General features: G+C 45.5%; 1 protein-coding gene across 9 annotated transcripts in view; it reads right to left on the minus strand.

The window, feature by feature from the left end:
• gig (TSC complex subunit tuberin) overlaps nucleotides 1-16640 on the minus strand; it is a 161109-nt gene that overhangs the window by 120231 nt on the left and 24238 nt on the right. For 6 of the 9 annotated variants that reach the window (XR_012827283.1, XR_012827284.1, XM_075688130.1 and 3 more), the window contains 3 exons: nucleotides 15324-15615; nucleotides 2542-2682; nucleotides 2183-2359 (listed from right to left, as the gene is read on the minus strand). Coding sequence is in view for 7 of the 9 variants with exons in the window: in XM_075688130.1 (XP_075544245.1) it covers nucleotides 2183-2359; nucleotides 2542-2682; nucleotides 15324-15615 (610 nt within the window). In the remaining 2 variants the exon portion in view is untranslated. The remainder of the gene's footprint in view (nucleotides 1-2182; nucleotides 2360-2541; nucleotides 2683-15323; nucleotides 15616-16640) is intronic. The other 3 variants (XM_075688131.1, XM_075688133.1, XM_075688136.1) reach the window with 1 other exon arrangement.

Below are 16640 nucleotides of genomic sequence, written 5' to 3' on the forward strand. Positions count from 1 at the left end.
CAGCTAGCCATTCACTTGGCCTTTCCAAACATTCTCTAAAACATGCCCCTCCCCAGATATGTAACACAGCATACATTATGCTTGTTCATCCAAAAATTGAATAGACTTCTGCCATTTTGGATCCCAGTTCAGGCCTACCTTACTCATAATATCAAATCCATGCAAAACCATGCTGTGCTCTTAATTTTTTCAGATTACTCACGTCGTACTAACATCACTGCACTAAGAAATCATGCTAAATTAGAAAGCTTACCACATCGTTGCCAAGCAGCTCGCCTTCTGCTTTTTCATACTTTATCATCAACCAATTCTTTCTGACGATTTCTTTCAGTCCCCTACTGTCATTTTTCCTCGCCGCGATCACCAGTGCAAAGTTAAACGACCGATATGTCACTCTCATCGTTTTTCCAATTCATTCCTACCATGCACTGTCATCGACTGGAACTACCTGCCATCGCACGTCGCTACTGAAAGAAATGCAGCAGAATTCCAGGCAGTGCACTGAGCGCACTGCCTGACCGCACTGCCTAATTGATTTGTGTTTACTTTTCAAGCATTCTTGTTTTCAGTTTCTTGTACATTAAGACGTATTGCACTATTAACATCTTAATTTTTCTCCTGTTCCATTTCATAAGCATTTTTCAGCATGTTTTTTGTAAGTGTTGTGCATTTTGTAAGCACCTTTTTTTTTCTGCACTGTATTTATTGGGCTTTCTTTATATTACGGATTCTCACCAGTGTCATAACTGCTGTATGTATTCTAGTCCGAAATACATTTTGCATTTATTGCTTTTTCCCTATCCCCTTCCCCCAATTTTAATCCCACACTGCTTATAATTGTGTTTTTTGTTGGTATTTCAGTCCCACTATTACTGCGTAACTATTCCATTTGCTATGTTAACTACTGTCGCCCCCCCTCCCCTACATAATACCCTCTTTGAGGGCCTTTAGGGGTATTCTGAATAAATAAACGAATTAGAAAGAAAACAAAGCATCATCCCCTGTCAACCAGCAGTTTGTATATGAAGTCCTAAGCTGTCCTTACACCAAGAGAGAGAGGGGGGGATGCAAATGAGAGAAAAGCAGGGAGGTTAACCGAAGTTAATGCCTCCGGTTTGCTACCTTACACTAGGGTAAAGTGACATATGCTAGGGACTCCCACACAAAATGACTTCACCACAGATGTATGCACAATGCAATCAGCTGTAAGAAATACACATGTGCTCAGTACATGGGTTCTTGCTTTCTTATCTTATTATACACTCTAGTGGTTGCTAATGCAAAGCACTCTCGAATAATTTCTAAGCCCAAGGGCATTTAATCTGAAGTAGGACCGAGGGGTACAAATGACCCCAGGAAACAAGACATGCAGTGAATAAAAAAAAAAGAAAAACAGAGTATCATGGAAAAAAAAACAGCTTATCTAGTTTTCTTTCCCTTGGCATTAAAAAGCGGTAAAGAAAAAGCAAAGACTGGAATTACCCTTGAAAATAAGCACATTCAAGTAGATAGTGTGAAACTTCAGTTAGTGCCACTTGTGAGTTAAGACATAAAACATTATTCTGTCCAGTTTGTGTATTATTTTTTATGTTAGAAAATATAGCAAGTTTTGATGATGCTCTGACTACTGCTTTCAAGGCAAATGACAATGGCACTGCCTACACAAGTTTCTTGAGTATTGTAGCTACCATGGAAATGTGAAAAAGTGTAAATGTTATGTTTAACTTTGCCATGGCTTAGCCAAAAGCAAGGTATTGCTTCACAAATATAGCTTTTTTGGAATTATGTTTCCAATCACGTTTTCACAAAACTGACAATTTTTTGGATGGCAAAAGCAGCAGCAACCTTATTCTAATCTTCCCTTGCACTGGTTCCTTTTTTATTCAAACTGCACATCCAGCTGTCCCAAACTGCCACTGAGTGCAGTAATTCTTGTCTTCCTTCCAAACTTGTTGATCTCCTGGCTGCAGTTTTGACATCTGAAGGCACAATTATCAAAAATAAACTAAGCTTTTAATAACATCTCTATGAACAGGAACAATAAACAGTTGGCTTACTAAGAACAAGGACTCTGTACACCAAGAAATTGAAAAGAAAATGTAGTAGTCGTACTTGAATTTCCACATAAGCCCTGCCAAGGTCTTGGCCTCATACTGAAATGTTAGGCAATGATGTACGCCACCTGGCAGAGATGTCGATGGCTGGCGAGAAGGTCAAGAAGGCGCAGCTGCACAGCTGGTGTTGCCATCACAGGGTCCAAGAATCGCTCCAGGAGTTCTGCCATCTGGCTTGCCCAGCGCAGTGGGCACAGCTCCGCCTGTCGTATTCGAAACTCCACCAGACGCAGCAGTGATGTTTCCTGCAGTGACAACCCGTGCCCAGGTGCCAAAGCACAGCAAATGATGTGGTGTTGAACCAATAATGTGGCAACTTTGATGTGCAGCAAGATGGTTTCTCAAGTTCATTGAAGGATAAAAATAACTTTGCACTGCACAGGTTGAAAGGGATAATGATGATGACACTAGTGAAGGTTATACAAACGGGACGAAGTTGTGCAGCCTGGTCAACCAGCTCGAAGAGGTGCGTGGCGCTGCCTTCGAATGTGCCCTGGTCATATGACAGCTCCACACGCGTCAGCAGCTCATGAGCCATTTGCTGCAGCTGCCGTCCACTAGGTTGGCCCTGCACAGAATAGGGAGAGGGGGTGTCAATCTTCTGTAAGCACACAATGGTTAATATGTACTAAACAATCATCCACCCTCTCTTCTATATCTACGGAACCTAACTTTTTTGTTTTCGTCTAATAGGCAAGTCTCTGTGTGATTAGACAATGCTCTGCAAGGGGTGGGCCAATGAATCATTAATTAACACCATTTAGTGCAAGTGTCTCGAATTTTGAAAATTGCGCTATGGAGACAGAGCCAGAGTGACATGACACTTAACTAACCCTGCACTCAGCACAGTACATGGACCTCCTGCATGTGATTTTCCATGTGCCAAATTTTTTCCGCAATCGTAATACCGCCTAAACAAAAATGAAAGTATGTTCCTTCACATCATCAATCTAGTATTTAAAATCTAAACTATTTTGGCAGAGACAAAAAGCAGACTTTTCAAATACTAAAAACTTCAACTTTATAAGCATATAAAAAACTAGCAGTTTTGCTCAAAAGGCAAAGCATAAATTGTGATAGCAAATTATTGGACAGCTATACAAAGTAAGTATAGTATCTTTATCAGCCGTATAAACTTGTAAACATTTCCTTACTAACTAAATTAACAAGCATGGTGGCAACCGCGAGCAGGAAAACATGAACACATCTCACTCAATGACCAAGGACACTTGCTGTCAAAATGCTGGCACGAGTAAGGAAGAGCTGCAGCAGCAGTGAGCGAATTGATCTTCGTGCTGCCTCTTGCTTTAATACAAACTGAGTGGTGAGAACACAGCACACACAAAGCTATCAGTACTCGGCGAGCCTAGACTCTGTACCTATCACAAATCACTTTCAAGATAGGGCCTGCATGGCCACGCTCAACCACACCATACGCAGCTGCCGCTGGGGTGGCAAATGCTCAGCGAAGTTCTTCATCCTTGTGTTTACTGTATCCAATGCCTGCACGGTTTGTCACGTGGCCATTAAGTTGCATGCCAAATCGTATGAGCTATACCATATGGGAATTTGCTTTCTAAGCCAGCTTCGCGAAATGTTTCAGTGGGCTGCCTGAATGGCACGGGGCATCCAACGTTTGTGCATAGTTGGTTGGTTCTTGAAGGACAGGAATAATCACGCATAGCCTCCTAAGCGGAGCTGTGCACAAGGAAGACAGATGCCTACTCAAAGCACAACCAGCACTCAGACTGTGCAGCTAAAATCACTGCAGTAAAATTTCAAGAAGTAAATGCAGTTTGTGCAGAACGTCTGATTAAATAAGACAATATGCTCAAAGTAGGCTGATTTTGCATTTTCGGCGATAAGAAAACCATTTTTAACCAGAACCAACTTCTCCAACCAACAATGAACAAGTGTGAACTGCACCAAAAGCAGAACAAAAGGGCAATCCCAATGCCATTTGTATGAGCATGATTTTTCAGTGTGTCTACCAAGTTGACATTTTCAAATTCCTCGAGTTTTCCAGGTTTTTCCTGAGTGCCTTTGCCAAATTTCTTGAGTGACACAGAACTTCGTTATATGTCAAGATGGGCTGACACCACGTCGCTCGATGCTGTCCCTCCCTAGTAAGCATGTTAAACAAAACTACTTAATCCAGTTTGAATAGTAAGGAGTAGTGTTTATATTATTCAAAAAGAAAACAGAAGCGAGAGGTTAGTAAAATGCACAGCAAATATCTTTTAAAAAATTGTAAAACCCATTGCAAATCAAGTTGAACATTATCAAATATGAATAAAAAGGAGATGCACATAGAAGAAAATATTTGCGAATATGAGCTATTTCTATCAACTGATAGCAAGCTCATATGTATGAGGCCTGAACTTTCTCACAATTGAGATTCTCTCTCAATTAACAGCTGGTAAGTCAACTTGAACTGTCATGACATACTCTCAATCCTCACACAATGCCTCAGTGCTGCGTTTCACTGTTTTAATGAGTTTACATTGGTTTAGATAAGAGACACCTGCATCTAGGCGTCAGCCAACACTTTGTTTTTTGAGCTCAAGCTCCTTCAAAGAAGTGGCAGCACACAAATTCCTTTCTCATTCATTCTTCAATGCGTAGGTCCTCTCTGTTCTCGTCGTCCTTCCGCCGCACGTTCACCCCAAGGACTATTTGAAGTATCCTCTTTGTCAGTTGTACAGTCAACGTCCAATTTTTCGGCCTCCCTAGGGACCGCGAAAACGTCTGAAAAATCGGTCAGTTCGAAAAAAATGAATGTATGTTTTTTACTGCCCTAAAGCGCTCAAATCACCACAGACACATCTGAAAAAACTCTGAAGACCTGCCAGCACGCTTATTAGGCATACCGGTGCTCGTACTGTGACAGGAGATGGCCAGTGCACGCGCGTATAATTAAGGAATACATACTGTCCCGTAGCAATTGCCCCTTCCTACGCTTGTTATGCTTCACCGCGTCACATTGCAGTATCGCGGCGAAGCTGACTTTCGGGAACCGGCAATATGCAACGCGCTGTGCTTTCAGAGCTTCGAAGCCAATCGCGAGGACCACAAAGGCGGAGTGGGTGCCATTGCTGACAGCGGCGAATTCTTTCAATGAAAAACACAGCCTCGAACGACACGAAGCTTAATGGGCTACCTTCAATGGTCATGTGGCGCAGCTGAATGGATGGATGGATGGATGGATAGATGTTATGAGCGTCTCCTTTGAAACGGGGCGGTGGGTTGCGCCACCAAGCTCCTGCGATCGGTTCCGTCAGCGCCATCGTGTCAGTTTCGCGAAACACCGAGGCGGCCGCTGCTACGGAGGCATGCTTTTGCGGCACTGGTTTGAAGCGTAAAAGGATCGACATTTGGGCGAGTTGGTACTTGTTGAACATCTTGAAGGGGCAGCGCAATATGACCAAGACAGAAGGCAGTGTCGGTCGTTCTAAATTGCGGTTTCAGTGCAATCGAAGACATCGAGGCCAATTTTGGACCACCAACGCCTTCGCAGTCCAGAAAATCGGACTGCGAAGGGAATTTCAGACGTTCTTATACATTGACTCTTGGTGGTGCCGAGAGGCAGTCCGAATTATCGGGCGTCCGGAAAGTCGGTCGTTGACTGCACATAGGCAACTCCAGCCGACAACACGGCGTCAAAGACGATTCGTTACGATTCCTCTCTGTTACTTGAGCCACCATTACCGCCACTTTGGTTACCTTTCGATAAAATTGGATAATTTTCTCTGATAGAAGCACAAATTCCCCGAGTTTTCCGAGTATTTCCAGACTATTCAAAATCCCTGAGAATTCCCGGTTTTCCCGGTTCGTAGACACCCTGTTTTCAGGACTTTGCTGAATCATTTAAGCCTTACTAGGCACAACTAATCTACCAACCAAGGCATCAGACACCCCGCAGCATCTTTCTTAACTTATTGGAAGTCATCATCACTGTGAGCAATGTTTAAAATATTGCAGCCCTTCAGTTCGCCATCTGTAGTTTTCTAGGCATGGCAATTATCAGCTTTCTGAAAGCCGTTTGGTAGCCACTAAGATAAAACACTGTGAGATGGCTCTGCACTTTCAATTGCTTATGGCAGCAAACCTATCAATAAAAAAAGTGTTTGAAATAACCCAATGATGGAGGAGGTCAGAAAAAGCTTCAATGGCAGCTGCCTATGACATGATATGAGGTCTGTGTGTGACTGGCCAGCAAGAAGCACAAGTGCCTACTCATTACCATTATTTCAGATTTGTCAATGACTTAATCAGGCAGATGAAGAGAGATTGCATGCAAAAGCACATTTTGCAGCACCACGACAATACAAGTCTAAAGTGTACTCAAGAAAAATCAAATGAATGACTATCGCCAAATTTTAAACTGCACTGAAGGGTGAGATGTAGCAATGGCCTATCAGCAAGCTTTTCATGATTATTGACAGAATTGCAAAATGCAACCGAATTATTATTTGTAAAATTAATAGTTTGGGACTCTCCAATCATTAGGACGTTTTCGCAGTCTGACAAAAAAAATATTACTTTCATATTTTTCATGTTTGAGTGCCCTGTGAGAAGAGCAGCAAAGAGAAGCGTGCACCCTTAGGCACATAGTGCCAGTAGAATATTTTGGATAAAAGTATTTGTTGTCCCTTGATGTTTTCCATTTAATGATATTTCCTCTATAGCATCAGCAATTTCTGCATGCTTTGTACTGCAGCTGGTGGAAACAGTCATCACCATACAAAGATAAAGAAGCAGTGTGTTCACTCAGCGGTCAACAATGCTGTACAGGCTATCTTGTAACACATCTATTGTAAGGGTTCCCCTGAGCTCTAAAGCTAAAGGAAATATCAGGATGAGTTTGTCATTGGACTCACAAATCTTGTAACCAATGCTAGCAGTAGGACACAAAAATATGAAGTACATAAATATCCACCATTCATCCTGCCCACTAATGTCCACTGCCTTAGAATGAGCTGGGCAAGTTGGCAGTTGAGTATCTCTAAAAGCAAACAGCTTGCACCAAATGAGGTGCCATGCTTTGCCGATAAATCTTGACCTGATATTTGTTCTTTTCCACATTATATAAATACATAGATACACAGAAATGTACATGTTGCTCTTTATTAGCCCTTTCAGTGGCATTTCTTTCTTTTTTTGTTCGATGTTACAAAACAAGCAAAATGGTTTATTAATGGCTATTCAAAAGGAAAAAAAATGACATAATGACAAATGCTCTCTTAGTATGGTACTCACATTCCTATCTTCGTTTTCTATTTTCTACCTAGTTTTGTTCTGACGCACACACTTCCATGACAGCGCAGCCGTGTCAGGGTCAAAAAAGCTGCTGTAACGGTACAACAGATGGCAGAAACACGGAAAAGTGGTCCTTCTGCTAAGGTGTGAATAGTTGAATGGGGCATCATTTTGGTAGCGGGGCACAAAGTCCAGGGGACACCCCTACAATAGGCGCATTTGTGTTCCGCAATGTGCTAGCAAAAACCCAGACTTGGCAAACCCAGAGAGATGAGAAAATATTAGGGTTGTGCAAATACCGAATAGTAGATTTAGAATCGAATATCGAATCAAGCCAAGAAAAAAAACGGATATCAGAAAATGTAACACATCTTTTATGCTTCTAAATTTTGTATGGAAAACAATGCCCCACGTGCTCACGAGGCTAATCACATTATTAGTTGACAAGAATCTTGCTATCATTAGCTTAGGTACCTATGAATCAAAATGCATAGTATGCTCTACCGTAAAATTCCGAGCAAGTGCCCTTACCTGTGCAAGCGCCTCTCCCCACCTCCACTTTCGAGTGATTTGAAAGTGGAACCAACGACCGAGTAAGTGTCCCCTCCCTTTCTTCACCCAGTTCATCGCTTCATGCATTTTCATTGGACTTCTTGGCTAGTTTTTTTTTTTCATTTTTTTACGAAATTGCATATTAAGTTACATAACATGACGCTATTTAAATTTATTGTTTAGCTGCCACTTCTGCCAAAGTGAAGTTCACCACAGCCAGGTATGTATATGCATAGCCATAGCCTTCGTCAGTCGCCGTTTTGGTCAAACGTGCGAAGTGTCACAAAAGCACGAGACACATGGTGCGATTTTGCATGTGATCCGTCATATGACGCATGGGAGTCCAGCTTGCCACATACAACAATTCGGGACATGTGCTGCGAATGAGCGAGCGGGGCGTCGCTTCGCCCAGAACTGGCGCCACGCATAGATGCTCGGAATGACTTCACAAATAAAGTGAAAACAAACGTGTTTGTACAGCTCTCCCGTTGTAATCAAGGTGCCAATATAAACACGACTATGCGAGTAGCGTAGACGTGTTTCGGCAAGGCCATGTCCGCAGTGTCAGCTCCGTTGATGGTCATCGATGACTAGGAGCCGGCAGGCCTAGTTCGCTGGGCCGTCGAATCGAAGACTGGTGGTGCTTTGGATATGACCGCATGCAGCTCATAACAAAGTGCCTATGTTGGTCAGCACAACGCGTACACAATTATCTTGTGCTTAAATTGCAATACATTTGATCTTATCAATGGCAACGGAAGTGAATGAGAAAGCCACGCGAGCCTGCAATCGCTAGGAGACGGTATAGACCTATAGCTCGCTGGCGGCCGAATTCAGGGCCGACAGCCCTTAGAATTTCAGTCTGCGAATGCGAAAACGACCCCCCCCCCCCTCCTGCAAACTTTCTTAGATTATCTTTCACCACGGGGGACGGGAGCTTAACAGAATTTTACGGTAGTCTTATTGAAGGGAACACCAAGTTAGTATGCCTGCACTGATAACTCAGTTCGCATACAAAGGTCTGGAAAATATGTTTTTATAGATAAAATGTCTGTGAAATAGAATTAAGTGCTTCTTTTTCCTCTAAAGCTAGCTGAATAAATAGCGAAGTTGTCCTAAATACCAATGGGGTATTCAGTTTAGTAGTGGGCCATATTGGGCTTAATGGAAATCTTCTATTGCTTAGAAAGTATTGCTTTCCAGATTTCTTCCAGAAAACAGGAGGGTTTTTCCATCTTTATGGCAGGTGGATTCTGTGGGTTATCGTCAGCTCTTAAGGCCAAGCTGCGCGACAAACCAAAGCAGGGAACACGCATCACGTCACTCAGCACCGCTCCGCACCCAGACGTCAACTACAGTCAGTGCCAATGGTAAAGAGCTCTCAGATTGGGAGGTCCAGGGCAAATTCGCACCCATCTGCCCTCTGTGTAAATGTGTCTGCAGCGCACTGTAACATGATATTTTCAAGCCTATCATGTAAATCCAAAGCCAGACTTGGGATGTAACGAGACCGTTAAGCGCCTACGAACTGCGTTCGAAATGAGGGGTCACTGCACAGAATTTTGCAAATATGGCGGCCATGAACAATCATCCCATGCACTCTCTTTTGCTGGCAAGGCGGTTTGTCGGCTTTCTGAGGGTAGTGCAACCACTGTGAATAGATCATCATTGATTCAGCAACCGTAACCTCAGTTGCCGACACTCGACGATGCAGCTCCGATTAGGCCTAATGGCTAGACAGTGTGGCCGTGATGAACATTCGCCCCCGGCAGATGTGCTAACGAGCCGCAAGTCGTCGAAGAAATCTTGTCGCTAATAAGTTCCTACAGGTGGCTCATGATTGATCGGTTGCGGCATCACGTGTACGGGCTAGATTGACGGTGTTTGAAGTGGCACCTATGTCCACGGTCCACCAGCCATCAACTACCGCGAGCATGCATGCCAAGTTTGTCTATGTGCTCGTGTGTGGATAGAAAGCTCCAAATTGTGCGAATCTATGTGTGAACACTGAAATTACGTATTCGATACGATCAGCATGCCTTCCGGTGGCTAATCAACCGACCTTCACACATGCTTCTGTGCTTACCACACAATCTGCTTTTATTGTTCTCTCTGTTTGCATAGCGTTTTAACTGTTACAATTGGACCGGTCAACCTTGTCTAATTTTAACCGACAGAGATGGCCTGCTGTGGGAATGCTGTCCTCGTCAAGGCATCGACCACGGCTGGGTCATTACCTGAAGGTGCCTACATTAGATTTGTGAATCGAATTATTCAAACATTCTCTATTTGATCCAAAATCGAATATTCGAGTATTCACACATGCCTAGAAGATATGCTTCTAGACATGTACAACAGATGACTGAGCTACCTTGGAGCTTGCCAACATTGTGTTACTGCACACATTTGACAGGAGAGAGTGGGGAACGTAACAGTACGTCAGTTACACTAAAACAGATAAAAAATTCGACAGAACCTGTGGGGATGTGCGACTCTCACGTGTCACCTGATATGTTGTTTTCTCGCATAGCTTCTGCCTCTTGTAATCTGGCTTCGCCGCGTGGCTTTACTGCGGCAGTCAGTATGGTTGCAGGTAGTATGAGAGATGGCGCAAGTGTTGCTCTGCTAACGCCACCTAACTGCGGGGTTACGTTGGAGCAAAAAGGAGAAGGCTCCTCCTCTTTGGCTCGAGCTCGGCAAACGGCACGGACAATCTGCGAGACCAGCTTGTGAGGCCTTCCCCGGAATGGAAGAACACGATCATTCGAACGCGCCACCATTCGCGTGACCGTACGCACGAGCAACCAGGCGTTGGTGTCCACTATGGGGCGAACATATTCGCTCGTTAGCCGGTCGTGGTGAGTTGGACTTCCACGATTTGTCACGCGTCCATTAACATGTTTTGTAGATAGCAACTCGGCTAGCAAGCATTAGTCTATGAAAGGTGCAATAAATGCCCTTGTGATTGTTTGCACTACTGTGTTGTCGTTCCTTTGTCCCAAGAACAAGGGTGAGAACCCCACAAACCCACCTTACAATGACTGTCGGCGGTAATGCATATAACATTTAATCAATATATATTGACACAACGTATCGCCACCATCCAAACAAGTCATGTAAGGGGCGTGTACTGCAGTGGGACTCCTCTTTCATGCTTCCTGAAGAACACTTGGCACCATATAGCTCCGCTGCTGCGAAGGCTGCGCATGGCCTCCGAAATGCATGGCAGACAGGTGCGTCAGTGCATGCGAACGCCGAGAAAGACATCATGAGGCAACCGAGCTACTCTCTCGCATTTCTTTTTGGACATGCTGCGCTGTCTAGTAGAACTGCTGAGAAGTTCACACGTGGCCTCCGAGACAAGCACGCCAGTGCCTGCGAACGCCGAGAATTGTTCCCTCACTTGCCAAACACCCAGTGGCGTTATTCAGTTATTCAAGTTGATGAGAGGTTCATTGAATAGCAGCACATGCCAAGTGCATTTGTGGCACAGCCTGCTAAAGGGTCGGGTTGCTGTCCTTGAGAAACCCTTGTGAGGTGGGTTCAATTCCACTCAGCATCAGAGAAATTTAGAGAAGCATTATATCACCCCTCGTGCTTCATGAAAAATTGCAGTCTGTGGATAGCATACGCTGCTATGACCATCTCAGCCAAATTTTGCTGTTGTGCACCGAGTGTTGAGCTCACAGACAGAGAGCGAATTCGCATATTTTTCAAGCACTCTCTTTAAACAAGGTCCTCTCCTCACCCTCTTTCAAGCTGCCGGTGGCTTGCATATGCTGTCATATGCAAGATTCCCACAGGCAGCTGCTACTGGCTGATAGCTGACATCAATCAAAAAGGGTGTTTGGATCAATCCACTTGTTACTGTTACTGTGTATTTTTATTGCCGCAGTTTAATAAACATGCTGAAGTAATCAAAAATACGCTTCAGAATTTCGATAATAGTTATGTACTTCTGGAAGAGGTCAACTATCGTCTGCTCACGCTCAGCTACAGTCGCCCACATAGGAATTAAGCTTTGGCCACACTGCTTAGCATTGTTGTAGCTGTTGGGTCTAGCTAATTTCAATTAGTTCGGACACTCAATTAGCCTCGGACCACGTGAAACTTAAGGTCAGACCACACGCACACCTGCCAGCACACGCTTACTTCTGGTCGCTCCTGGCTCAACGTCTTGGCAGGCATCGCTCGGTATTGAGCTATTGACAGCGCTTCAAAGTGCTCAAGTCGGAGGTGGCTACTGTGATGTTATTGGGGCCGGATCACTCCAGAAAAAGAGAGAAGCAGCACGTGAAAGCACAAACACATATCAGACTTGTATTGACGTACACCACACAGATAACGGCGCACACACGTGACAGTTTCCCAAAATGCCTCATAGATGACATGCGCTATATATCTATGGATCGGTGGATTGATTGGCCTACAGTTCCAGCGGAAGAGTGTGTCGCCGTGTCTGAGACCTCATGGAACCGATGTTGGCCAGTGGGGTCGGATAGCAGTGTCGGCCGGCGGGTCGGACAGCCATGTAGGACAGCCGGGTCGAACGGCCGGGTTGGACGGCTGGGTCAGACCGCTGGGTCAGACGGCCGGGTCGGACCGCCTCGCGGGGCTCAGATGGCTGGCCGCAGTCACCGGGTCGCGTCCACAGCTGGTGGGGTAGCCCTGTGGCCACTCACCCGAACGCTCGACCGCCTCGGTTCAGGACCGCCAGCCCTCCAGGGCCAGTTGCCCAGTGGAAGAGCGGGGCGCAGTAACCTCTCAGCAGGCGACAGCGTTGATTCGGGTGTGGCGTAGTGGTGCGGGCGGCGATAGCTCCTATGGGCCAGACGCCCAGCGAGGAAGCTCTTTTTCGTCCAACGCCGAACCTCGCGCACTGCTCACGCCATGGGCCACACTCTCTCGCGCCACGCTTTTCGAGGCACCACTGTTGACGCTCCCAAATCGGCGTTGATGATGATGGCTCTCTCGCGGGTATTTGCAAAGAGTCGATGTCCTCTTCACCCCCGCACGGCGCACTGCCTTCCTATGTTTATACTTTCCACTCCCGCGTACCATATATTATGACAGCTACTATCCATTGGTCAAGCTGGTGCAGGGCAAAACTGGCCTGCATCCTGTAGCACGGCCAGACTGGAGCACATGACTTCAAGCGGGCACACCAGCCTTGTCATGCACAAAGCAAACACTGCACATCCACACTACAATTGCATATAGCTGTGGTCTGCATAGCATAAATACCGCAGTCACTGCGGGGTGCCGCGACGAGTCCACTCAGCAAGCACACTACGGCTCGCTGAAGACTACCACGTTTGGTGCGTCATAGTTTCTAACACCAGAAATAGCAACATCTACACGAAAATCTAAAAAAATGTTTAACTGCCCGCCACGGTGACATTCAGCACGCACATAGCCTTTGCAGCGCAAGGCATTGAAATAGGAGTAGGAGCACAGTGAAGGGGATCAAAGGAGATCTTTGACTGCCAATAACTCCACTTCTGCTGAATGCATTGAAGTACTTTTTGCTGCAAAGTACTTATAAAATAGCCTAGTTTAACTTCAAATTCATTTCTCGACTTCAATATAAAGTGCTTCAGGGATCTTTTTCGTCACTGTAGAGCAGCATGTTCCCAAGGGCATATACCTATTACCCAAGTTGGAGTCAAAGTCATTCATTGAAGAGCAGCACACACTTACTGGTACATCGAGCGACCCAAGCTGGCATCAAAGGGGTTCACACGAAGACCAGCACAGACAGAGTGGCGTATACCCAGTACTTCAAGTTGGCATCAGTTTCATTGAACAGCGGTACCTACCCAGTCCCACATCTAGTTACCCATGTCGGCGTGAAAGAGATTCATTGATGAGCAGCACATATGTACATGTTGCGACATACTCGCTGAACCAAGTGTTGGTCTGACGGTTAGTTTCCAACCCTGTTCTCTCAGCACAGCAGCCCAATGTGCTATCCATTCGACCATGGACTAACCCAGTGACTCAGGTAGGTGGGAAAATGGTTCGTATCTAACCTTTTTTCCACCTACCTGGGTCACTCGGTAGTCCATGGTCAAATGTGTTCTGAGGTGACAGGGCTCGAAACCAACCATCAGACCAACATGGATCCCTGATTACACAGCAATGTGTACACACGCTGCAGCTCTTCAATAAACGACCTCTTTCATACTGGCATGGGTCACTGAGTAGTATGTGCCAGTAGGTGTTCGCTGCTCTTCCAGGAACGTCTTTGACACTAACTTGGATAACTAGGTACCTATGTGCCACTCTACAATGCTAAAAAGATCCCTTAAATTTATCTGATGCTGAGCAGAATCGAACCTATCTCACAAGGGTTCCTCAAGGACAGCAACCAGATGCATTAGCAGGCTGTGCTACAAATGCGCTGGGCACGTGCCACTCTTCAATGAACCTTTCACCAACTTGGCTCACTGAGTATGTGCCACTAAGGGTGTGGCAGGTGAGGGAACAATTCTAAGCGTTTGCAGGCACCGGTGTGCCAGGCTTGTTGTCTCAGAGGACACACGTGAATTTCTCTGCAGTGCCACTAGATAGCGCAGTGTGTCCAGAAAGAAGCAAGATAGAGAAGCCCAGTTGCCACATGACACATTTCTCAGCATTCGTACACACCGGCACACCTTGCGTTTTGGAGGCCACATACAGGCTTCCACATACATATAAGCCCAATAATGGCACTGAGTGTTCTAGATAAGTGCAAAAGAGAAATTCTGCTGCAGTACACACATCATATATAACTTATTTGGAGGATGGTGGAAAAACGCTATGTTGCTATATTGATTCAATGCTAAACGCATTATCATTGAAATGAAATGCATTCATTGAAATGCAGCACATACCAAGTTCCACAAGCTGACCTCAAGGAGGTTCATTGAGGAAAAACACATACCTAGTCGCAAATACCCAGAGACCCAGGTTGAAATGAAAGAGGTTCACTGAAAAGCAGCGGATTCCCTGTGCAACTTAATCAGTGACCGAAGGTGGTCCAAGGGTTGGTTTTGAACCTGGTTCTCTTAGCACAGCAGCTTGATGCTCTACCCATTAGACCATGAACTAGCCAATGACCCAACTTGGCGGTAAAACAGTTGGAGACAAATATAAAAACAGGGACAGGAACATCCAGGAAAGTATATGAAGTACACTAAGAATGCTAATCACATTAGTAATCCATTCTGTAAAAGTGCAGCGCTCGTGTTGCCTGCTTTCTTTGTCCTTTGTTGGATTAATTCTGTTTGTTTCCACTGACATCTGCTGCCTCATTGCTAGTGGTGGCAACGTGTTTCATAATGCTCCCAGTCAGCATGCATTATGAAATGCAATGCATAAGCCAAACACCAAAAATATGCAAAGGGATCAAGCCACCTGTGGGAAGGTGAGAAGAGTGGCCAGCAGGTTCAGTATAGCGTCCCAGGCAACTGGTCCAAGTGGGGGTGCGCCCTCGGCCAACAGCCACTGCAGGCACACAGCTGCCTCGTAGGCAACGGATGGATGAGCACTGCCGCTGTCTAGGGCTCGCCCCAACGATGGGAGCACGCCGGCCGCAGTATGCTGCAATGAGCCCACTGCCTTTGGGCTCCACAGGGCAGCGCCCACAAAGAACACCGCCCCCTTGAGCAGAGTCGTGTCGCACACATTGGACCTGCACACATTGGACCTGACATTGGCATGCGTGCAGCAGGATTTCTCAGAAGGGGTACTGTTGAAACCAAGATCAAGACGAGTTCTAAAGGAGCAGAGCCATCTGCACTTTGAGCAGCACTCGAGCTTATTTCTCAGGAGTCACCTCACCGCCATTTCTCGTGAATCGAAGGCAGCCCTCTGAAGTATACAAAGTTCAATGCACCGCGGTTCCTATGAACAACTCATGTCAGAGATACAACATTGACACCATCAAGCCACTGAACAGGACAGAATGAACTTTTTATCAGTGGTTGCCAGCACACTGTGGTGTGAGCATAAATGACCACACTGCCCATTCTGCACACTACAGTGGCAGATATGGGTCAATTCCGCTCTCATGAACAGACACAAAAGCTGCACTTCGCTCTATGGCACGTGATAGCATATTGATCTTGTGGAAATCAACAAGTGCCACGAGCAGTGGTACGTTCCCTGGCTCCTGGTTAGAAGATCTGCCTACTGCCTGAGCTACCAAGGTGTGAAGAAATTTTGTTGTAGCAGCTGTGGCTTGGTGCCGCATTTACCAAGTCACACTCGTTCATAACTGGATGGGCCGACAACTCTACCTGTGAGACTTGCGGCTTCGAAGAAAATATTTCACATTTTCTGTGCATTGGTATGTCACTGCTGTCGATCGAAGACATTCCATGAAAGAAATGCAACTGGTAGCTCTGTATGTATTGTTCACAAACTATAAAGAAGGCTGTAATATTGTTATGCTGACACATTTGTTTGCCTCTTAGGCCAAATGAGCAGCAAGTGACAGCCCCCACAATAGAGCAGCCCGCCTCGCTCAGACATGTATACAGCTGGCGTCAAGGTTTTCAAAGAGAGCTACGTGCTCTCTAACTGAGCGCTTATATGTGCAGAATTTCCTTCAACAATACCTCATCAAACACACTGCATGCATGATGAAGAGTTCTAAAAGAAAAGTGAAAAGCAGCTATCTATGACAGTTCCCGTCTTGTTGCTGGTTTCAAAGGGGCTGCTAAAGTCACC

The sequence above is a fragment of the Dermacentor variabilis genome, chromosome 4 (assembly GCF_050947875.1).
Source record: "Dermacentor variabilis isolate Ectoservices chromosome 4, ASM5094787v1, whole genome shotgun sequence".
NCBI lineage: Eukaryota > Metazoa > Arthropoda > Arachnida > Ixodida > Ixodidae > Dermacentor > Dermacentor variabilis.